The sequence below is a fragment of the Aspergillus pseudotamarii genome, assembly GCF_009193445.1.
Source record: "Aspergillus pseudotamarii strain CBS 117625 unplaced genomic scaffold BDV38scaffold_68, whole genome shotgun sequence".
NCBI classification, from domain to species: domain Eukaryota; kingdom Fungi; phylum Ascomycota; class Eurotiomycetes; order Eurotiales; family Aspergillaceae; genus Aspergillus; species Aspergillus pseudotamarii.
Window position 1 is genome coordinate 90,373 of NW_022475082.1, and position 11,573 is coordinate 101,945.

An 11,573-nucleotide genomic window follows, 5' to 3' on the forward strand; every position below is an offset into this window, starting at 1 on the left:
ATCGGAGTTGGTCCGTCGGAGATGGAGAAGAGAAAACAAAAAGCCGACGGCCTCTTCCGATGGCGTCATTCCCGACGGAAGTATCACTCTTGCACTCCGGTCATAACAAGAGGTGAAAGAAAAGAGTGCAAGAAGTATGACAGACTTTGCTATCAACCAATGGTCTGAGTACTATTAAGCGAATAGAGCGAGATTGTGGTTTCCCGACACTCATACAAACAACGGAATAGATCCCGCGATATGGAAACTGCGGGGAAGGGAAAGCCATGAATAAGAAATGAAGGATATCAAAACGACGAGATAGCAGTCGGATGACAAATCAACAACAGTAGCAACTCATGAAACGGTAGCTCGCTTCGTGCTTGTACGTAAACCAAAGCATCTTAAAATCCCACCTGGTGGTACTTGTTAAATTATTATCCGGAAGCCCCTCCTCGAATGTATCTTAACCACTTCTTCGCAACTCATTTCACTTCCCTTCGTACAACTGCCACGAGGACTACTTCACCGAGTATTGCCCGACTCTCTGCTATCCGCGCTCACCTCAGTCCATCACCAATTTCACCATTTCCCCATCAAGCCCGCACCATGTCCGTCCCATCGACCATGAAGGCCGTCATTGTCGAGAAACTCGGCGGCCCTGAGGTCCTCGAGTTCAAGTCCGACCACCCCGCCCCGACCCCGCAGGAGGGCCAATTGCTCGTCAAGAACAACATTTCTGGTGTAAACTACATCGACACCTACTTCCGGACGGGTCTCTACCCATCTGCCAAACCCGAAATCCTTGGCCGCGAAGGCGCCGGCACGGTTGTCGCATTGGGCCCGGGTCCTAACCCGTACAATTTCAAGGTCGGCGATCGTGTCGCCTGGATGACCACAGGCGGGTATGCTGAATACACAGCCGTCCCGGCGGCCAAGACCGTCAAGATCCCCGACGAGATCACCGATGAGGATGCCATAGCTAGTTTTCTGAGCGGCTTGACGGTTATCACTCTGGCCAAGGAGACCTACGCTGTGCAGAAGGGCGACTGGGTGCTACTGCATGCGGCAGCTGGTGGTGCTGGATTCCTTATGACTCAGGTTCTCAAGTCTCTCGGTGCCAAGGTGATTGGAACGGCAGGCGGTCCGGAGAAGGTCGCTTTGGTGAAGAGCCTGGGCGCGGATGTGGTTATCGATTATCGCAGTGAGGAGGGCAATGATTGGGTTAAGAAGGTCAAGGAGGTGACTGAGGGACGGGGTGTCGATGTTGTTTATGACTCCGTGGGAAAGGATACCTGGGAAGGCAGCTTGGAGGCCGTCAAGAGAAAAGGTACTATCGTTTGGTTTGGTAATGCCAGTGGCCCAGTGCCGCCTCTGCCTCTTCAGTATGTTCATTTGTTTCGTGTCAATCAAGCTCTCACACTAATGGATCGAACAGGAAATTATCTCCTAAGTGTGTCAAGGTTGCTCGGCCACAGCTGTTCGGTTACATTGAGACCCGCGAGGAATTTGAATTCTACGTTAATGAGCTGTTCGGCCTCCTCAAGTCTGGACAACTGAAGGTTAAGATTCACAAAGTTTACCCTCTGGAGCAAGCTGCCCAGGCGCATACCGATTTGGAAGGCAGGAAGACCACCGGAAAGCTTCTTCTCAAGCCATGATTTATGCACAGGGCATACTATATGTAATGAGAAACGTTATATCAAGTACAGATCAGAGTTCTAGGTGTATGGAGAACTTATGGCGCTATGATGAATTCTAACTACCTCGAGCTGTGCAATATTTCAGAATCCGTGCAAACAAAAACTTGCCATGAACACCGAGATAACAGCATTAGCGTAGGATCCCATAAGGTGAAGCATGGGATGTAAAGAACAGTGCAACGAAGAAGGGACGGTATGAATACACATAATGTAGAGCCTTTTGGATCAAGCGGAAACTCAAGGCCGCGATGACAGCTTACAGCGTCGTCTTTTCCTTCCCCACCCCATCACCGTTCGGCTCCTCGATCTCCTCAAACTCATCCTGTTCTTTTCTGGTCAAGTCAACCGGCTGCTTGTAGCCCAGCATAAGATCGTTGCAGAGAACAGTGTAGATCGAACTGTAAACAGTACGAACGTCTTCAAAGAAGTTCAATCCGCAGTTGAGTTCCCACACCGGAGTGATCACTTTCATCTTGGGGTAACAGAGCTTGAGCAGACTTTCTTCTAGGAAAAATTGGAAATCAGACATCGACGCAGTCCCAGTTTCCCACATCAATCTCTCCTCCGCACTTAGATCATAGCGAGGCTTTCCAGGATCACGGTACGCTTTTCCGACCATTCGTCCAACAGGGTTCAGGTCAGGTGCGTGGTGTCTGTAGAACTCACGAACTTCTGATGAGGGAGGGAAGACCGCAATTACCTCGAAGCCGTGAATATCCGGCACAAGCGTCGAATGCAAAACATTCTGTTTAGCCAACGTCTGGAATTGAAGGGCCATGGCATTTGTTCCCGAACCAGCTATCGCGAGCTTGACCACTTTACGTGCGACGTCGTTCTTCATAAGGAAGTTTCCGTTGTTTCGGTTATTCCAACTATTTCCTTCGACATCTACATCGTAGAAGAAGCCACCGAAGAGAGTAGAGCAGGCCTTATTAAAATCCCCGGGACTGGAAGTTGCGAACTCTTGATTCTGCCACAGTTCTTTGGTTGCGATATCACACGACCTGCGCGCCTCGTCAATATTCTCTTTGTACTCGGGGCACACCTCATGGTAGAGGAGGTAAGAGAGAAAATTTCGGATTGTGATAGTGGCTAGCTTCACCATGTCCTCGGTTTCGGGATTAAAGAAGTATGGGAAGTACGAAGTCCTGCCAGATGTTAGCCATGTCGAACCCGTCTAGTTACAACTAGGTTGTCTTACAGGTACCCCTTCACAACAGCATTGAAATCGACTGTAAGCTTCGTACACTCCTGACGGATGTTTGTCTGCCCTTTAGCGATAAGAGCTTGCTCACTATCAAGTTGTTGGAGCTCTTGCTCATCCACTCCGGTGAACATCTTAGGACCGACGTCGACACCTCCATATGCCAGATACCTCATGAAGACTTCACGCCTCTCAGCTTCCATGCGACGGTTGTTCTGGTATCGCAGGATGGCGGCCTCGATACGGCTAAGGACAGGTCAACACCTTTGGGACCATATGGCCAGAATGAAAACTCACTGGATAAGAGGTCTGGAGCTTTTCCATAGAATTCTCAGTTAGTTACCAGCTCACATTTAAATTGTCTAACTCACATATCATAGAGGGCTTTCTCTTCCTCATACTCCTTTGGAGTCATGGGTGCATCGACATAGTACTCCTCAAAACCGGTAGGCTTGCCCTATACGTAGTCAGATAGAATCGATGAGTCTAGGTAGACAGCGAAGTAGTTCAACTACCTTTCCATGCTTGGCTTTGGACTTGGGCTTTCTCTTCTTCTTTCTCTTAGATGCAACCAAATCCACAGTAGTCATATCTTTTGCCTCTCCATCTTCAATAACAGACGAATACACAGAGCAGGCTAACTTAGCTCGCTCATCTGCAGCCTGGCTGGGCTGAGTCAAGGTAATATCACCATCGCTCACAGCTGGCTGAGAGGTAGAGTCGGCTTGGTCGTCAGCAGCCTGGACAGGAGTAGTCAAGGGTGGTGTTCCACCGTCAACAGCCGCCTGCGGCTTAGAAGCGGTTGCGCCATCTGCGGTCTCGATGGGATCGGTTACAGCTGTTTCTTCCTCATTAAGACGTGATTTGTGAGAGGAGTTAGCTTGGTTTTCAGTTATCTCCATAAGATCAGCCACGGTAGGCGCTTCAGCTTGGACAACTCCCTGATGAGTAAAGCCGGGTTCATTGCTTGTAGCCTGATCAAGGGCAGTCAAAGTAGCTTCACCACTGCTAACAACTGACTGGTGGGAATCCTGGACGTCCTCAAGGGGACGGAGAAGACGGAGGGGCAGACTCCGAAGGGCCTCGGTATTCTTAGAAGCCATAGAGAGATCAGTGCGCCATTGGCACCAGAAAAGAGGTCATCGGCGAAGTAGGGAGAGAAAGAAACCTGGAGTCCCAAATCAAAACAAAGTGAGAGAGTGGGAGACAAAAAAGAAAGATCGAGTGAATAAGTTCCCAAAACAGGGAATGACGCGCTCCTGTCCAATACTATGAATGCCCGCTTGCTTACAAACAAACAGGTATTCAGCATTCAGCAGCTCGTTTGCAATTTTATCATATTTGTACCCGTCTCTCATATCCTTTGTATGTAGTACAAGAGTCCCATCGGCTCTTTGGCTGGAATGGCACCAATAATGAAGGTACTCAAGTTGCTCTTTCACTATGATTTGTTACTGTTTCAGGTAGCATCAATGAGGGCAGTCACATGGATTGCTGTTATAATTAAAATCAAAATCTAGAGACTCAGAGCTAGGAGATATATGTAACAAGTATTATGGTGTATCGATAATGTGCCATGCTTATTGCTGTCGCTAATCACGATAAAGTACTCGGGCCGTTCCGCTGTTAAGCCTTATCGGACCCAATCTGAAACATGGATTAGGCATAACTCAGTGAATGGCATAGACGGACTTAGTTGAGGTCCCCTCATACGTGTTGCTATGGGAGGCTAGCTTTAAGATCAGAGCAAATAGGTCACCTCTTTGGTTTCTTGTTTGTTCTTGGACCCCTAAAGGATACAACAAGAGGAAACTGCTGCACGAAGCAATTCATCTTATACAAGCTTTAAACTTCATAAGACCCATCATGCCTTGATATTAGTGTATATTGTAATTCTCAAAGCTATCAAGATAGATATTGAACCGGCTAGCACTTAATGTTTCAATGATAGACGCCTATTGCAGGGCAAATTGTACTCTGCTTACAATAGAGGAAGGTTATTGCGCTATTTATATATACACCTCCGACATATAATTCACTTCTGGCCCTGGGTCTTCTCCGTCGAAGTATCATATCACATGGTCGGGCAGCCTTTCATCCTCTTTACATTACTACCCGAAATGCTCCGTAGTGTTGATCAGGAATCAGGATATATCTAACGCCATGCATCGCTTGCTTCGAAGAGAAAGAGTGGAGCCAACAAACCCCTACATCAACGGATGGAGGTTTACTGTGCGGCAGCACATTGCCCCTCCTCCTACCCCAATGACAGATTCATTCGGCTTGAATGATAAGACTGGAACGAAGGAAAGAAGGAAGCTTCACCAGGTCCAACGATGCATAAAGCACCCCCCACTGCAGGGAGCTGACGGACCTTTTAGCGTTGAGTTACAAATTTGCAAGATCCTACAGGCTGGCAATGCTCAGTTGGTTCTCGTTGAAGTCATTAGTGACGTGCCCTTAAAAGGCTTGAAAAAGGGAAAGCGAGTGGTGGCAAAGATATATGACCCTTTGTACCTGGATGATGGCGGCGGCTTTTATGACCCTTTCATGTGTGTTGACAATCACTACACGCATGAAGTCGCTGCATACATGGTATTTTCAGATGTCCAGGGCTCTATGATCCCCGAATATTATGGATCGTTCTCTTTGGGAGTGCCTGTCGACGCATCTACTACACGCAACGTTCGTCTCATCCTCATGGAATACATACCCGGGGCATCTATGCAAAACATTTCTCCCAAAGAAGTACCGCAGCGAGATCGACAGAGCATCATGAAGGCTATTGTCCAATTCGAAACTTTGGCATACACCAGAGATGTTGTTCTCCCAGATCTCCGGCCGAGGAATGTCATGGTGGCCAATAGTTCTACCCACGAAAAAGCCGTTTGCATTGATTTTGGCGACGTACTCTTCGGTCGCGGGAGTGTTTTCAACAGTCCTGTGATTGACACGTATCTCCTCCCAGGTACTTATATCTCACCCTTGCTGCGATGGCATGCAGCCTTCAGAACTCGCATGCTTGATTTTGCCGGTTGGATTGACTGGGACTGGCAGCCGTGGCTTGAGAAGGAATTCAAGCATACAGCTTTCACGATTACCCCAAAAATTCAAGAGACATTCCTTCCAAGCCACATTCTGGAAGCCTGGTGGCAATCCCGAAAAAACAGGGGGCTGTGTTGACCTGGAACTTTTGCTTTACTACCATGAATAACGGATGAGAATCTGGTGTCGGGCATTGCGCGAATGGAATTGGCTTGTTGCACACCGGAATGGCATCGTTGGGCCAGTTATAACCACATTTCCTGAGCTTCAATTGGAGTAATCTGGATGTTGTTTCTTGTCATTTCCTGCGGCTCATGCTTTTGATTTAAATAGCTGGTTCGCTGACAGCGCTCGGCTATGTGTTGCTTGTGTTGCTTGGGGGGGTTTTTTTTTCATGTTGCCTTCCTCTTCTTCTTCTTTTTCTTCCTTTCCAAGCTACGTCTCAACTCCTCAGGATAATCTGGTGTCATGTAGTGCAACGTGGGTTTTGTTTAGGTAAATCTCAATCATAATAGTACAATTTGAACATCTATCAATTTCATTCTCGTACGTAACTTGGGCATTATCAAATATTGGATGAGGGAGGGATTGATAAGTATATAGGGTATTGGGGAGGGCTTACGAAGATAGAGACGATACTGGACAGAAACTTGCATATCTTCTTGATATTCAGTGCATACAGCGTTCATCACAAGGTAGTACGCATGTACCATTAACCGGAAACCTTCGTCTATTCTAGCGAGGTTAATCAAGGACCGAACAAATAAGAGAAAAGTCGCAGATATGTCGAGATTATATGCAAGAAGCGGAAGAGTATATCAAGTCTCCAGCACACGTTTAGATTGAGTTCTTGTATGGATGACAGGCAGAATGCAGCGCTAGAATGGAAGGGGAAAGATGTCAGTGCACGAAGAGGTTCCACGTTTCTTAACTAACTAACCTTAGATCGGTGACTAAGTCATGAATGGGGGTTTTCCCCATAGTATGTTCACTAGGCTGACTGGCGACCCTTCAGGCAAAAGGAAAATCATTCTGGAACCAAAAAAACCCCCTGATTGCCGATCATGCCTCTAGGACACCTTTAGGTAACATTAATATTGCACAGTTAAGCCTCCTCTTGCTTACCTTGCTTGTCTCTCCTTTAATGTCCTTTTTGTTACTCCTTCTCCCTTCATTTTCTTCAAACTAAATATTCTAAATTCTGCTTTATCCATCCCCTCTGTCCTTTATCTTATCCATCCGTGACCCCATCTTTTGATCGTGTCGCGATCCATGGAACATTGCCATAGAATTCTGTCATCTTACCTGCATGATATTTACTCTCTTGTTGTTTAACAAAAATAACCATAAGGATGCCATCTTCTTCGAGATCAGATAGTTCCAAGGCTCAAAAGCTGGACAGCGAGAGTTTCGTCGCCTTCGACCATGCTGCGGCTGGACAGTAAGTTCTCTCTATCCGCCTCCACCCCGAACCAGTCAGGAATACCCATGCAGTAGTAGATGGCTACGCATGTGAATCTTGAATGCGCATACTAGACTGCAACTTCCTAGACTTACCAATATCGAAACTAACTATCATAGCGAGGGCGTTCGCTGTACTCCCTCCGGCTCTTTCATCGCGAAGCCTTGCACTCCCGCGGAGGTTGCGTTCTACGAGTCCTGCGCCCTCCACCCAGCTTTCGCCGAATTTATTCCGACCTACATCGGAAGTTTGACATCTGCAGATGGACAACAGCAGCCGCTTGCGCTCGCCAGTGCCCAGCCGGGCGCTATCGTTCTTCCCAGCTCCGATTCGTCCGAAGTGTCGACCGCTGTCGCAACTCCCCAACTGAACGGAGAAGCAAATACGCCCAACGCGGCCGCAACCGCAGAAAAAAATTGGGTTCCATCGGGTGGAAAGAAGATCGACACGGGCTTGTCAATCGTGTTGGAGAATGTGGCATGTGGATTCAAGCGACCAAACGTCTTGGATGTCAAATTGGGCGCAAGATTGTGGGCGGACGATGCGCCGCTTGCGAAGCGAACGAAGCTGGACAACGTATCCAAGGAGACGACTAGCTCTAGTCTGGGGTTCCGAATTGCTGGGATGAAAGTGTGGACTGGTATTAATGGGGAGAACGATGAAGGGGGCAAGACCGACCCGTATGCGACCAAATATGAGGGCTCAGAGGGCGTAAAGGGCGAGGTCATTGAGAAGGACGGCTACAGGCGGTATGATAAGTGGTACGGACGTTCGTTTAGTGATAAGAATGTTAAGGAGGGCTTCGAGACTTTTCTTGCTGGCGCGAAGGCTGGTTCAGTTGACCGCTCGAAACTTATCGCTAGGAGACTGGCCGATGAACTAAAGAACCTGCAGGAAGTTCTCGAATCCGAGGAGAGTCGGATGTATTCCTCGAGTGTCTTGATCGTCTATGAGGGCGACCCGGAGGCGATGGAGATTGCGCTTGAGGAGGAAAAGAAAGTCAAAGAGAACCCCAAAGAGGACTCAGAGGAGGAAGAAGAAGAAGAAGAAGAAGACGATGAGAGTTTTGAGCTTCAACTCCAGCAGGACGGCCCTTATCAAGTGGTGAATCTCCCGTTCGGGAAAGATGGTCAACCTCAGCAGGCTATTAATATCAGCATCGATCCGGAAACCATTCAGCTGGGTGACTCGGATATTGATGAGGACGAGGAGGAGCCCCCGAAGGCGCATGATCTCCGCCTGATTGACTTTGCGCACGCCAGCTGGACGCCCGGTCAGGGGCCGGACGAAAATGTACTCATGGGAATACGCAATCTAGCACAATTCCTCGATGAGCTTGCTACAGAGTGAATGTACAAGATTCTTTTGGGACCTGTATCCAATAGTCGCTGGCGACTGGATATCATACTCATGCATCCGATGACCAATGTATCATTGAACAACTAAGTAGTGTCCGGATGCTGCTTTCTATGCTAAAGATAGATCTTAGCAATAGTAAATAGAATAAAGTACCAACTTCCTTGAAGAATAAAATTAAGCCGTCTCCTTCCGCCTCAGTATTCCCTCAATCTAGCACAAAATGATAACTACTAGCTAAGCCATCGATTCTTCACACTTCACAAGTCTAATGGTTTCCTCTTGATAGGCCCTTCGAGGTCCGGCAGAAAAGAAACCTGTCTCGAGCAGTCCTTGACGCTCAGTAGCTGGGATCTAGAGTAGCTCACTTTTCAATATCCTGGGGTAACTATTGAAATGCGCTGACTAATCCGATATCACGCCGCTCCGAACAATTTGTATCGGAACTATCGCAACAGCGAAACCAACCCAGCAGCTGCCAACAAAATGTTTCCCACCCGTGCCCTCCTGGGGCGTTCCGTCTGGAAAGGTGAGCTTTCCCATGCCCACGACGATCACGAACCCCCGAAACAAACATCAATCCGCTAACACAACCCATCGCAACAGGCCCAAACATTGTCCCGTACGTTCATCCCAACAATCAAATATCCTCGCCAAACTAGACCTTGAACCATATCTAAATCACCGAGTCGAGATCCCACATACATAACTCGGGCTGCATATACGATATAGCAATGACTAACATGGTTGGACTCCGATAGTCTCCCTCTTCCCCGGAAACTCCCTCCTCCGCCGAACACTCCTCCGATCAAGACCCAGAAGCGCGGAGCAACAATCCTCCCTAACTTCGTGGGCTTGCGGTTTTCAGTGCACAATGGGAAGAATTACCAGGATGTCTTGATCACTGAGGAGATGGTCGGACGGAAGCTTGGTGAATATGTTGCGTATGTTGCTTTTTTTCTTCTTTTTTTCTTCCTTTTACTGTTGAGAGGTTGTCAATGGCTGACTTGTTGGCGTGGATTTACAGGACCCGGAAGAGGTTTACGTATAAACAGTCGAAGAACAAATAGATGATTGGTTTGGTTGGGATGTTTGTTTGGGACTGTGTGGTTGTTGTGCTCTATGGATGACGGGGAGGGTAATACCTGACTTGAAGGTCTGTGGGGAGGATTTACTGTTCTCTATTGGCGTTATCGTATTCTTGTATATCTATGTCGCATATGTTGAATGTAAAATTAGCTGTCACTGTCACTGTGGAGTCAGGATAATCAGTATCATTGAGTCAACCTTATGATCTATTCTTCGGTTCTTTAACGCATCAAGGAAAACCAATGTCGACCTCGACATGAAGCAGTGCAAAATGGAATCTCTCCATTGATTCTTCACCATCCCAAACGCCTATGCAAAATCTCGTGTTGTAAAATTTTAGAAGCCCAAATGCAGGATATCGTTTGTCCCCAGCCCGGTATTTACGCCAGTAAGCAAACCCCTTTCAATTAAAGTCGACGTTCAATCTTCAGTCGACAGCGATCTAGCACGTAATCCCCAAGATGGGTATCGCCGTCCCCAAATCAGTTGTCGAGACATGGAGTACAGTCTCATGCGCGCGTCGTCACAACACACGGAAGCAAGCATTTGCTGCCGTTTCGCACCCTAGAATGTCCAACCAAAGGCCCACGGAGCCACTCATCGTGGTAACCCAAACTTTTACCTGTAGAACTCGCCCCTCTTCACGCTCACGCCGTACTCGGCAACCGCCATTCCCAGATCTTCCATGGTGAGCACCGTCCGTCCTTGCCCCGAGCCTCCTGAGCCACCACCGCCAAAGCCGGGCCTTTGGATACCAAGATGTGTATTGGCTTTGCCCTTGCTTGCATCTCCGCCCGACGCGCCAGCTGCAGCTCCAGCTGCACCTGCGCCAGACGCACCAGTGGGCATACCGAGACCCGACGCAGCGTTAAGACTACCCATTGGGTTGCTCGCGGAGGAACTATTAGAAGCCCGAATACGCGCGTACTGGTAAGAATCCGCGGCGATATCCGCGATAAATTTCTGGGTCGCTAAAGCGAGAAGTCGGGCTAAGTGTGGAGGTGTTTGGTTGGGGCCATTCCCTGGGGGTGGTAGACCGGCAAGGGTAAGATAATGTGCTGTTACAGCGTCAGGGATCTATTGAATATTAGCCTTTGAAATGATCATGATCCAAATTTTATTTTAAGGAGTGGAAGAGAAGGATCATTTATTGAAAGGGAAGAGAGGAAAACTTACAATAGGCGCATACTCATCCATTTTACCCAGGAACTCGCGCAAACTCGTCTCCTTCTTCGACGGTGCTGCTGCCGCCACAAAAGCGTCGACTGATGTTGCGGCCTGAATTGGATTGCCTATAGCAGGGTCTTCCGCATCGTTTGCGTTTGTCATTTTGCTGTCGTTGCTTGCGTTTAGATCAATATCTTGTTCGATGGAGGCGTCCAAGGCAGCACCGTCTGGTGCATCGGGGTCAGGTTTCGGAACAGCTGTCGCTCCGGATGAAGTTGCTGGTTCACCAGATGCCGAGGCGGATGATGCTGAAGGTTCTTGGGAGCCAGTCTGTGACAAAGGTGGTGGTTGCGACGAAGGTGGGACAGGGGTCTGTGATGGCGCTTGATCGGCCATGGTGTGAACAAAGGAAGTACCAGGTAAGGCGATCAGGAGATTGGGTTGTAAAAAAGCAAATTATCCGTGTTGGGCAGTGGACGAGTTGGAACAGGGTACGTCGAGGCCAGGGCGTCCGATGAATGGCGGCGATACGTCGATGTGAACGAGCGGAGAGCTTAGCTTTACTTTC

The 11,573-nt window shown here is 48.4% G+C and overlaps 6 protein-coding genes across 6 annotated transcripts; 4 read left to right on the forward strand and 2 right to left on the reverse strand.

Annotated features, from left to right (window-relative positions):
• Positions 1-588: 588 nt before the first annotated feature.
• BDV38DRAFT_274408 (quinone oxidoreductase family protein) lies at positions 589-1,640 on the forward strand (the record flags this gene model as incomplete). The annotated part of the gene is made up of 2 exons (XM_032057839.1): positions 589-1,364; positions 1,418-1,640. 2 exons carry the CDS (start codon positions 589-591, stop codon positions 1,638-1,640), a joined length of 999 nt encoding a protein of 332 aa, XP_031909386.1.
• A 298-nt stretch (positions 1,641-1,938) lies between these two features.
• BDV38DRAFT_296129 (uncharacterized protein) lies at positions 1,939-3,094 on the reverse strand (the record flags this gene model as incomplete). Its single annotated transcript, XM_032062864.1, has 1 exon — positions 1,939-3,094. Exon 1 carries the CDS (start codon positions 2,785-2,787, stop codon positions 1,939-1,941), a length of 849 nt encoding a protein of 282 aa, XP_031909387.1. The 5' UTR covers positions 2,788-3,094.
• A 1,955-nt stretch (positions 3,095-5,049) lies between these two features.
• Positions 5,050-6,069, forward strand: BDV38DRAFT_286915 (uncharacterized protein; the record flags this gene model as incomplete). The annotated part of the gene is made up of 1 exon (XM_032060771.1): positions 5,050-6,069. One exon carries the CDS (start codon positions 5,050-5,052, stop codon positions 6,067-6,069), a length of 1,020 nt encoding a protein of 339 aa, XP_031909388.1.
• Positions 6,070-7,283: 1,214 nt separating this feature from the next.
• BDV38DRAFT_274411 (inositol polyphosphate multikinase) lies at positions 7,284-8,743 on the forward strand (the record flags this gene model as incomplete). The annotated part of the gene is made up of 2 exons (XM_032057840.1): positions 7,284-7,372; positions 7,513-8,743. The coding sequence occupies 2 exons, from the start codon at positions 7,284-7,286 to the stop codon at positions 8,741-8,743; spliced, it is 1,320 nt and encodes a 439-aa protein (XP_031909389.1).
• Positions 8,744-9,235: 492 nt separating this feature from the next.
• BDV38DRAFT_286917 (mitochondrial 37S ribosomal protein uS19m) lies at positions 9,236-9,819 on the forward strand (the record flags this gene model as incomplete). The annotated part of the gene is made up of 4 exons (XM_032060772.1): positions 9,236-9,278; positions 9,356-9,371; positions 9,511-9,693; positions 9,777-9,819. The coding sequence occupies 4 exons, from the start codon at positions 9,236-9,238 to the stop codon at positions 9,817-9,819; spliced, it is 285 nt and encodes a 94-aa protein (XP_031909390.1).
• A 430-nt stretch (positions 9,820-10,249) lies between these two features.
• BDV38DRAFT_187021 (putative TFIID and and SAGA complex TAF10 subunit) lies at positions 10,250-11,519 on the reverse strand. The gene is made up of 2 exons (XM_032052188.1): positions 11,015-11,519; positions 10,250-10,915 (listed from the first exon to the last, which is right to left on the reverse strand). Exons 1-2 carry the CDS (start codon positions 11,399-11,401, stop codon positions 10,457-10,459), a joined length of 846 nt encoding a protein of 281 aa, XP_031909391.1. The 5' UTR covers positions 11,402-11,519; the 3' UTR covers positions 10,250-10,456.
• Between the last annotated feature and the right edge of the window lie 54 nt (positions 11,520-11,573).

What these genes read in the sequence shown, in the direction of transcription:
- BDV38DRAFT_187021 (XM_032052188.1), bottom strand. Translation starts at nt 11,401, where the DNA reads ATGGCCGATCAAGCGCCATCACAGACCCCTGTCCCACCTTCGTCGCAA. An exon ending in TGGATGAGTATGCGCCTATT is followed by an intron (nt 10,916 to 11,014) that starts GTAAGTTTTCCT and finishes AATATTCAATAG; the next exon opens with ATCCCTGACGCTGTAACAGC.